Source organism: Lactuca saligna, chromosome 8 (assembly GCF_052625555.1).
Source record: "Lactuca saligna cultivar CGN05327 chromosome 8, ASM5262555v1, whole genome shotgun sequence".
In the NCBI taxonomy this organism is placed as follows: domain Eukaryota; kingdom Viridiplantae; phylum Streptophyta; class Magnoliopsida; order Asterales; family Asteraceae; genus Lactuca; species Lactuca saligna.
In genome coordinates this window covers 41478795-41490479 of record NC_136424.1, presented here as the reverse complement: position 1 = coordinate 41490479, position 11685 = coordinate 41478795, and the positions used below count along the sequence as shown (strand labels likewise).

At 32.6% G+C, this 11685-nt stretch overlaps 1 protein-coding gene across 1 annotated transcript; it reads left to right on the top strand.

The window, feature by feature from the left end:
* The first annotated feature begins 6004 nt into the window (after positions 1 to 6004).
* Positions 6005 to 10067, top strand: NIK2 (NSP-interacting kinase 2). Its single transcript, XM_078967056.1, has 10 exons — positions 6005 to 6379; positions 6503 to 6632; positions 6732 to 6803; positions 7095 to 7238; positions 7338 to 7409; positions 7508 to 7567; positions 7742 to 7839; positions 7963 to 8112; positions 8518 to 8859; positions 9060 to 10067. Exons 1-10 carry the CDS (start codon positions 6277 to 6279, stop codon positions 9758 to 9760), a joined length of 1872 nt encoding a protein of 623 aa, XP_078823182.1. The 5' UTR covers positions 6005 to 6276; the 3' UTR covers positions 9761 to 10067.
* The last annotated feature ends 1618 nt before the right edge of the window (positions 10068 to 11685 follow it).

Genomic DNA, 11685 nt, shown 5'->3' with positions numbered 1-11685 from the left:
GTGGATAGCAGAGAAGAGACACGACCCAACACGAGCAACAAAAACCTCCACGAATGAATCAACAATGTCGACGATCTTCGTCTTCTTCGGCAGTAACCGTAGCGGCAGCAGCTACAGGTCAGAAAGGAAACGAGGGCAGTCGGGTAACATCAGCAACAACCGTGTTGTAGCGACGTATGGTGTCAAAGGAGTAGAATATCGAATGAAGGGTGGCAATAACCACTCATGGTTCTCTTTGGTCCCGAAAGTTCCTCCCCTAACGGTGCTAGCACATATCCAACCGTAGGTTAGCTGCAGTGGTTGGCTTCGGTGCTCCGATGTTCTTTGACGGTTTCTGGCTTCGCCAAACAAGGAGGCGACAGCCGTAGGTTAAGGGACATAAGGTGGGTGGTGGTTGTGAATAGTTTTAGGGTTAGGGTTACCAGGGATGACGGGTTATAAACCCCGACTCACATGAAACTTCATCCCATAATGGCACAATCGGTCCCTCATTCTCCTTTTTCTTGCAGATTAAGTCCAAATTTAACCAAATAGCCCTTCATCTACAAATTATTTTCAACTTAAGTCTATATATTACCATTCAACCCCTTAGCCTCTAAAATCTTTAAATTTTAAGTCCATTATTTAGCAAACACTCCCTGACCTCTGAAAATCTTTATAAAACCAGTCCGGACTTACACTTTTATATCCCCAATTCCAAAATTATGATGTTTAACTCACTGAAGCCAACACCTTGCTAAATTATTATAGACTTTGGCTATAGTTATATAAATTGAATATAATATACATCTCGGGGTTTTAGAATTTATTATTTATTTACTTATTTAATTTAATTTCAAAAAGAGTGTTACAACGTGGTAGAAGGATGTATACTTGTCATTTAGTTTATCTCTTCTCAATTTATTTCGACATGCTTTGCTACTTGTCAACTACAATATTTAGATCTTCTCCTATCAAAGTAACAATCTTGTCTATAAATCTAATAGGAAAAATGAAGAGCGGATCTTTTCACAACATTATATATATATATATATATATATATATATATATATATATATATATATATATATATATATATATATATATATAGACATGTATATGAACTTGAGATGGAAGAAATAATTACAGTTGTTTCGGTCTGGAGTCATTATGTCCATCTGAATCCATAATTGAGCTATCATGATCAAAACTAGAAGCAAATTTGAGCAAAAAATATAAATTAATGGAGGAAATAGTAAAATATTGGAGAAACATTGATCAATGTCTTTTATCTCCTATAAATTGCATTTAAGTCAAATATTTTTTCTAAATGAAGCTCCTTATCTATAAGAATTACCAAAGTTAATAAGACATAAAATAGAGAGCAATTTTTAACAGAAAGAAAAGAAATTTGTGTAAAATTATCTAGTTTACAACACAGATGACCATAATTGATCGTTTTATAGGCTTTTTCAGTGACACATTTTAACAAACACCTTGAATGCATTAACCAATCGATAATTTAAACATATATCACATAATAGTACAATAAATCTGAAACTAGAATAGCATTACATAATATTATCCCTAGTTTTGTTATAAGAAACAGAAGAAATCAAAATTCAAAAATCAAAAAAATTTATTAGTTCATAATTACTATCAGTCTAAAAAAAATAGAAAATAATGTAAATCTAACCTGCCTCCTGAACTGAAACAAATAACTAAAATCAATAGAAAAATGAAACTTACAAAATCATAGGCATCAGAGGAAACGAGAAACATAGTTTTACGTAGTCTTTCGAAATCAGTCTTTGCTCTCTTCTGATTAACCGAATAAATCAACGACGATGGACTTTGGATCCAAATCTATGGTGAAAACCTTAGCTAATTAACTGGAAATCGATTCCAAAATTGGATAGATGAAGAAATCTTGTTTTGATTGATTGATTAAGGGAGATAATGGAGTAACGAGTGTATCATCGGAATGGGGGTTAGGAGTATCAAAAGCTAATCAGATATAGAATGATGGGTCCTTTGACATGAAAGTAAGGATTTTATCACTATATTCTAGTTGAGAGAACGAGAGATTGAGATTCGATTGGAAAAAAATTTGGAAAATGAAATCGATCGTTGAAAACAATCTCATATTTGGAATGTGGATTAGTTCCAGATCTGGATGCCAGATGAGGTGATGTTTATTTTGGGGGAAATCGAAAGACTCGATGAATGAATCATCGGCAGAGAAGATGGAGGTGATGAAACAACGTAATTCATCACCAGAGAAGAAGGTTGTAGACGGAAGCATCGGAGAAGAAGGTTAATGGGAGGAGGACGAATGATCGTGGCTTTTTGCGAGAGATGTGTCGCAAGATTACTCTACCAGATAATAGATTAGGATACTTATAAATAATATTTTTGATTCCTATAGTACCCTTTAGTCATTAGTTTATGATACCCCCCCCCCCCCCCAACTCTTTAATTTTTCTACTTATTTACAAAAACATCACCTTGCATCTTAGTCATTTTTTTTATCTAACGATCCACCTTTAGTTCTCAGGTTATCGGGAAACTATAGGTTCTCAAATGACCATTCCTTTATCTATTCTTCTCTCTCTCTCTCTCTCTGTCTCTCTCTCTCTCTCTCTCTCTCTATATATATATATATATATATATATATATATATATATATATATATATATATATATATATATATATAGATCAAGTGATGACTCAAAAATAAGTGAGGATTGCGAGACCAAATCTTTATCACATGATTAAAAAATTAAAACGTGGAGAGCAAAATCACGAACATTTGAAAAAAAAATATTTTTTTAATAGAAAAACCAAGAAAAATATTCTCAATAAATCATAAAAGTTTAAGGAATATTTCTTCTAATATACTAATCACTTTGTAAAAAGATTTTTTCAAAAATAAGTTTTAGAAGTATTTGTTTTTTTAATATATATATATATATATATATATATATATATATATATATATGTATATGTATGTATGTATATGTATATATATATATATATATATATATATTAAAATGTTGAACATAATATGATCCAAAATATGATGATTTAAAATAATTATGATTCAAAAAAAAATTGATTCAACTTGTTTATGATCCTTAATTTTTTATAATCTAAAAATATTTAGACTCATATATTTTATAATCATTAGTTATATCTTTTATGATTCAAAGTATATAATGATCTATAATTTTATTGAACAAAAAAGATATTTAATTGAATATATTACTGATACAAAATCATATGATTCAAAAATGATTTGATTTAAAATAATATGATTCAAAATAACTTGATTCAAAATTTTATAAATCAAAAAATAATGTGATTTAAGAAAACTATGAAAGGAAAATATTATAATTCTTAATATTCTTCTTATTTAAAGTTTTATAACTATTTGCCATTAAAATTTCAAACTGATATTTAGTTTAAAAAATAAATAAATAAAAGCAAAAATAAAAAAACACTAGTATCTTCAAGTATGTAGTGAATGTATTAAAAACCGAAAAAAAAAAAAAGAAAAAACTATTTTTTAAAACGAAAGAAAGAAAAAAAATGAAAAAAAAAACTAAAAGCATTTAAACTGAGCATATATATGTTTTTTTTTAATTTATTTTTAACGAAAAATAAAAAAATTAAAGAAAAACAAAAAACCAAAAAAAAAGAGATAAAACTTACTGAAATGATATTCCTTAGACGTTTGTCACACGTGATTAAATCATTGAGTCCGTATTAGTTGTCACGGACGTGGGTCGCCATCGAACGCTCCATGACCAAGTATTTTGAGTTTGATGTTTGTGCCTTTGACGAAATGGATGGTGGAGAATTGTCCTCACAAAAATCAACCATTTTTTTAAGTCCTCATTAGAATAGAACATATATATATATATATATATATATATATATATATATGTGTGTGTGTGTGTGTGTGTGTGTGTGTGTGTGTGTGTGTGTGTGTGTGTGTGTGTGTGTGTGTGTTAAAATATCATGTGTAAATTACTCCATTCGTCTCTTGTATAGGTGTCAAAACGTACGTTTAGTTATTATTTTTAAAAATTAAATCTGATCATCATTGAGTTTATTTTTTATAAAATATGCTTAACCTCTATTCACATAAAATGATTATTTGCCATTACAATTTCATTTTAAATTTAAATTTATTTATTTATGATTTGTTAAATTAAAAAAAAAGGAAAAAATATTCACACAAAATCCACAACCTCTTCCCTCCTTTTCCCAGATTTTATCCTTCTTTCCCACCCGTTCATCTTCCTCTCTTCCTTTTCGGTGAGGTCATGAAACAATCCACCCACAATGCACGATGTAGAACAACAGTAGCAGCAAAGAGAGAAAAAAGATGGTGGCGCTTCAAATCTGGGTTCAGATGAGAGTTTCATATCTAGTGGAGCTGGTGGTGTTTAGGTCGGTTTCCGGCAAAAAAATCCTCCCTCTTTCTCCTTTAAACCCAGAGAGAAAGACGTTGAGGGAAACAAAATCGATAAGATGAAGATGAAGAGGAAACCGATGAGAACGGTTTTTCTAGATCTAAAACAAAAATCTTCCCTATGTCGCCTCCAATCCACCCCCCCCCCCAACAAGCCACTGACATTGTAATTGATGGATTTGTACTCCGTGAATCCGCACTCTAAAGATCATCTCCTCGAACTCCTCCGTGTGGTGGTGTTGGAGACGTATGATTTAGAGAAGAAGAAGAAGGACACGGAGGGGGTCGGCGACGTCTGCTTGGAGAGGAGCGAGACAGTGACGTCTACTCGGAAAAGAACGTCGTCTTCCCCATTTTGATTTTTCCCTAATTTTGGATTGTTTGCACAACAATTGTTTTGTTTATGATTTTATGGGATTTCCGATAGTGATTATGAAGCGGTGACAAGTGGTGTTCGAAGAAGGGTGGGTTGAGATGAGAGTAGATTTTCGATGATGGTTGTGTATGTTTCCGGTGGTGGTGTAGAGACGGTGGTGGTTAAAATATTTTTTAACAATTAAAAATAGTTAAAAATATTAAAAATAAATAAAAAAGAAATCGAAAAAAATATTTTAGTCATTTCAATTCCAATCATATAAATTTAAATTGCTGATCGTATATCTTTAATTAAAATATTTTTTAATAATTAAAAATAGTTAAAAATGTTAAAAAGAAATTAAAAAGAAATTAAAAAGAATATTTTAGTCATTTCAATTCCAATCATGTAAATTTAAACTGTTGATCGATGAAACGTATATATTTAATTAAAATATTTTTGAACAATTAAAAATAGTTAAAAATGTTAAAAATAAATGAAAAAGAAATTGAAAAGAATATTTTAATCATTTCAATTCCAATCATGTAAATTTAAACTGCTGATCGATGAAACGTATATCTTTAATTAAAATACTTTTTAACAATTAAAAATAGTTAAAAATGTTAAAAATAAATGAAAAGAAATTGAAAAGAATATTTTACTCATTTCAATTCCAATCATGTAAATTTAAACTGCTAATCGATGAAATGTATATCTTCTTACGATATAAGAGACAAACCAAATTAATTTTAAAAATAATACAATCCGAATTAATTTTAAAAATAATGACTAAACGTATGTTTTGACATGTATACGTAGAATAGTATACACAATAGTGACAAATATTGTAATTTACCCAAAGAAGAAAAGAAACGATAAGAGAGAACCCATGGATTGCATAATGCTCATTTGATGTTCATTTTGTGTTTTTCCCAATGTAAACGTGTTATCTAGTATATAACAATTAAATTAAATTACTAGATTTGAATAAATATTATATATGTATTTTATAACGAACAAGTTTGTGCTTCAGAAATGCTTCATACCTAACAAAAAATATATATAAATATATCATGTCAACAGAAGAATTATAAAAATATTATTTATGAATTTTTAAGATTCCATGATTGACTCGTAGAGATAAATAAATACACTATTTGAGTATATATACTTTACTGAAACAACTGGGAAGCATGTTCTTTCTTTCTTTCTCTGTCTTCTAATTTCTCTCACTTTAATTCTCACTCTCATTTTCCCTCCTATTCCATTTCACTATTCTCTGTGTTTCTTTCTCGTGGGTGCTGACACAAAGCTTCCATCGCAATTCCAATTTAATATGGAAAGCAAATGAGAAGTGACTTGCATCATCATCATTTTGGTCTCTTCCTGTTTCAAATTCGACACTTTTTCTTCCATTTCATTCAAAAAAACCTTCTGATTTCCACCATTTTCATTCGATTCAATGGACCTTGAACCTCTTTTCTTCTGTCTGCTGGCTTTGTTTTTCACTTCATGGGCTTCTTCTGCAACTGCTTTGCTTTCTCCCAAAGGTGTCAACTTCGAAGGTACTTGAAACAGTTAATTATATACCATTCATGAACCCTAAATCTGAAGCTTTCTTGATGATCGAAATCAGTATCATGCAAGTTTTATGATAAAAACTGATCAATCGTCTGATGAATTTGCAGTGCAAGCTTTGATGAACATCAAGAATGGTTTGAAGGATCCGCATAGTGTCTTAAACTGGGATGCAGATGCTGTTGATCCATGCAGCTGGACGATGATCACTTGTTCTTCAGATAAACTCGTCATTGGGTTGTAAGCATCTTGATCTTCATCTTTCTGGGTGTTTCTCCATTGATGGATTAGTGAATCTTAAGTTAACATAATCTCAATTTTTGTTGAATAAAATTGTAGGGGAAGTCCAAGCCAAAATCTTTCTGGTTTCCTTTCTCCAAGCATCGGTAACTTAACAAATCTCCAAACAGTGTAAGTATTAAGCTCTTTTTTCTGTGTATTATGTTAAAAATCAAGTGATATACATACATAGCTTAATTAATATATTAAGTCAATTTATTTTAGTTTCATTTTCCCATGTATGGCATTATTAATTTTCTCAAATAACTCTTAAAAGTAATTCAGACATTTATTGGGACAAAAAGAAAAGAGAATTAAGTTCTCTTCGTTTTAAGTCCATTAAGTAATAAAAAAAAAAATAACACAACATGTAAAAAGGTGATGTACAATATGTGTTGCTTATGGTACTAGTGGTTAATGCAGGTTGCTACAAAATAATAGAATCGTAGGGCCAATTCCATATGAGCTTGGAATGTTGCCTAAGCTTCAAACACTTGATCTTTCTAATAACATGTTCAATGGTGAAATCCCATCTTCTTTAGCTGATATCAAGACCCTCCAGTATTTGTAAGTAGTGAAATTACCTATTTACCCTTCTCTTTTTTGATAATCAAATGTAATGATTTTATTTTATTGAACTTTAATTTGGGGTTTGAATTGCAACAGGCGGCTAAATAACAATAGTCTCACAGGACAAATTCCACAGGCTTTGGCTAACTTGACACAGCTCACATTCTTGTAATCACTTTAATAAAAACAACTTTACACTTTAATCTTTTGACTGAACAATCTTTTTCTTTTGGTTTGAATTTACTTAAATGCCCTTTCTTTTACAGGGACTTATCCTTTAATAATGTAAGTGGTCCTGTGCCAAAGTTTCAAGCTAAAACATTCAAGTAAGTTACATGTCTATTTTAATTTTCGGATTCAAAGTTTTCATATTAAATTTGTATTGTATTCATACCAAACTTGATGAGCACATTAGTTAACAAACATGAAAAAGCATATATTTGACCTCAAAAGTCAACCTTTTACGTTTCAACATTATAACTAATCGTTAATATAAACAGTGTTATGGGAAATCCAATTATATGTGCGACGGGGACAGAGCAAGATTGCAATGGAACATCACCCATGTCAACGTCACTCCCCTTCAATTCTCAAGAAAGTAATACTTCATCCCTTTCATCAAAAGAAATTGTTTGTACTTATATACCATATAAAAAACATTGTAGTATATATGAAGAAATTATCTTACATCATATTTTTCACATTTTTTTGTAACACGTAGAGTCGAACCCATCCGTGATGCCAAAATCTCACAAGATGGCTTTAGCGTTCGGGACAAGCCTCGGGTGCTTTTGCTTGCTGTTTTTCGGGTTTGGATTTGTTTTTTGGTGGAGGAGACGACACAACCAACAAGTTTTCTTTGATATCAACGGTTAGCATTAATAAAAACTTCTAATTATGTGTTAGAATGGTATAATTGTAGAAAATGTCAACGGTTCGAGTCTCAATAGTTGTAATAGTTGTAGTGTGGGAGTTTAAGTTCCAATGTGGATTGAACTCCTTATGTATGCTTTTGTCATCCAACTAACTGATCAATGTACCTGATTTACATCTCACTCGTAGTGTGGGAGTTTAAGTTCCAATATGGACTGAACTCCTTGTGTACATTGTACTTATATCATCTAACTAACTGGTCATGGTTATTGTCATGGTCACTATGTACCTAATTGTACCTATTTACATCTCACAGTAATGTGCATGAGTTTATGGATGAATAACTTTTAGCAATAACGACGATTAATGACAAACGCATGATAAACTTTATTTTTGTTTTCAGAACAATATCGAGATGAAATATGTTTGGGGAATTTAAGGAGATTCCAATTTCGAGAACTTCAAGTTGCCACGAAAAACTTCACGAGCAAGAACATACTAGGAAAGGGCGGTTTTGGAATTGTATACAAAGGTGTTCTCTCAGATGGAACCGTTGTCGCCGTTAAGCGGCTTAGAGATGGGAACACAGTTGGTGGTGAGATCCAGTTCCAAACCGAAGTCGAGATGATTAGCCTAGCCGTTCATCGAAACCTACTTAGACTCTACGGTTTTTGCATGACATCATCCGAACGCCTCCTTGTTTACCCCTACATGTCAAACGGGAGTGTCGCTTCTCGTCTCAAAGGTGCATTTTTTTTTTCATTTCGATTAAAAAAATACTTGTCTGTTCAAACTGATTGTTAACGGTTTAAACTGTTAACGATCAAAAAATACTTATCTGTTTAAACTCTTCTTAGGAGTTTAAACAGACTAATTTGGACCGGTTCCAAACCGGCCCAGTCCATTTTTGGACCTCTAATCAATCGCAATTGTCTCTTGTTACAGTCAAACCGGCTCTAGATTGGGGAACAAGAAAGAGAATAGCGTTGGGGGCAGCAAGAGGTTTACTCTATTTACACGAGCAATGTGATCCGAAGATAATCCATAGAGATGTGAAGGCTGCAAATATATTGTTAGATGATTACTGTGAAGCAGTGGTGGGTGATTTTGGTCTAGCAAAGCTTTTAGACCACCATGATTCCCACGTTACAACCGCCGTTCGAGGAACAGTAGGCCATATAGCTCCGGAGTACCTCTCAACCGGCCAATCGTCGGAAAAAACCGATGTTTTTGGGTTCGGGATTCTCTTACTAGAACTAATAACAGGCGAAAGAGCTTTGGAATTTGGGAAATCGGCAAATCAAAAAGGGGTTATGCTCGATTGGGTTAAGAAAATCCATCACGAGAATAAGCTCGATTTGTTGGTGGATAAGGATCTGAAAAGCGACTACGATAGAATAGAGCTTGAAGAGATGGTTCAGGTGGCGTTGTTGTGTACACAGTATCAACCGAACCAACGGCCGAAGATGTCGGAGGTGGCGAGGATGCTTGAAGGCGATGGATTGGCGGAGAAATGGGAGGCGGCGAAGAGAGTTGAATCGAATAGAGGGCGGCCGAATGAGTTCTTGTCGTCGGAGCGGTATTCTGATCTTACAGACGACTTTTCGTTGCTTGGACAGGCAATGGAGCTTTCAGGGCCCCGGTGATGCGGACCTCCCGATTGTAGAGATGGTGAATAAATTGGACTTCTTTGTACAGGTGCCGAAATATAGTTCATAAGTCATAACTATCGTTTTTGAGTGAATTTTTTTTTTTTTTTTTTTGGGTTTGTTCCGAGTGTTGATCTTGTAAGAGAAATGTTGTATAATTTTTTGTTGTTCGTATCGAAATGAGTTCTTTAACATGAATAAAATCATGAACCATTTCCAGGTATGACCAGTTTAGGTCTGGTTAAGCAAATCGAGCTATACGAATAGTTATTATATAATTTCTAGACAAAATTACATTTCTTTATACTTTTTGTTTTTATGGTTTGGGAAAGTTGCATACTTCATCCTTTTGGCTCACACTCTTTGATCCGGTCTGTTAAGTCTTACCACGTATACTTGATGTGAGGGTAATATCGTCTTTTTACATTCTCTATCATTATATCAACATAATGCTAACGTGTAAATTGAAAAACGTTTCTTCTCCTTGTTTTTGAAAGAAGCTGACGTCGAACTCTTCATCTCCAATCGTGACTTGTGTCATGTAGAAGTCCAACAGTGAGGGTTAATTACATCTTCGACGGACCTCAAACTTGGAAAGGAGATTCTAGGCTTACGTTCGATTTAGTGGTAAGTGTTTGTTTATTGGATAGATAGACCCTCCATTGCACACGATATGATTCCAAGTTTGCTTAGAGCATCTACAATAGGAAGTTTAATGGAAGAGTTGAATGAGATGTCATTCCTATTTGTTATTTAATGGATACAACTCCACCATTGTGAAATGCTACCTTGGCATTCAATGGTTTTGGAGTTCAATGGTCATTGAACTCTTCAATGGGAAAAATTAAAGTATTTAAATCTTTAAATTAATAATTTTTAATATGTTTCATTCAATTTGTAGAGTTTAATGCATTGTGAGATAAAAATGAATAGAATTGTATGAAATAATGGATGATGATGTGGCACTACATTGAACTCTATAAAGTTCAATGCATTGTGGATGCCTTTATAGATTAAAATAAAAAAAAATAAAAAAAAAAAAAGAACTTTGAAGAAACGCTGAAGAAAGTACGTATAGAAATGTGGAACATGAAAATGAGTTTAAACTTTTCATGTGGTTTTTTGTTCATTTATGCATGTGAAAGTGTAGAGTTAAAATTGGATGAAATATTTTTTTGGTATTTTCTAAAAGGTTTATGATGTTTACCCTGTTGAACTTAATTTCACACTTTTCTAGTTTTATATATTTGATCTATATGTGATTATTTGTAACGTTGATGCATTTTCTTGTATTATACTACTAAGAATCAATCAGAACATGGTGGTGAAAAAGCTTGTAACACCCGTTTTTCAGGATGGATCGATTTAGGGTTTTAAGGAGTCAAAAGCTTGATTTTTGGAGAAAATCGAATATCACGAGATGATCATAGGGTGGTCACGAAATGACAAACCCATATGAGAAGCACGTTTCGGAACCGTCCTCACGACGTGAGACCTACGGTGTCATGACGTGAAGCCTGCAGCAACCCAATCCTATAATCTTTTAGGGTTTCTTTCGTATTTAATCTCCTCTAAATCAATTTTTGACTTTATTTTCAGCCCTCATCACCCTTTTACCTCAGAAAAATCCTAACCCTAATTCCCTTGGTGATTATTGGCCTTTTTGGAGCAATTGTTGGCTTAAAGAATAAGAGAAGGAGAAGAAGGTGTTCTATTGGTGGAGGCTCTAAGTTGTGGTAATAGGTAATACCCTCTCAAATAAACATTCAACATTTAACTGGAAACTGCAAACATAGATTGGATTTTAGAAAATGGCACCAAAAGGTATTTATATTTATCATGTTTCGACAATAAGAAACTTCAATTATGATAATTTTGTTTTTTAATTTGCTCAATCATCGTCAGCTGTTTTTTGGATTGCT

Bases quoted from the DNA above. Each gene is read 5' to 3' on its own strand.
- NIK2 (XM_078967056.1), top strand. From the start codon at position 6,277: ATGGACCTTGAACCTCTTTTCTTCTGTCTGCTGGCTTTGTTTTTCACT. The intron at 7,239-7,337 runs GTAAGTAGTGAA...GAATTGCAACAG, and splicing joins ATCAAGACCCTCCAGTATTT to GCGGCTAAATAACAATAGTC. The intron at 7,410-7,507 runs GTAATCACTTTA...TTTCTTTTACAG, and splicing joins TTGACACAGCTCACATTCTT to GGACTTATCCTTTAATAATG.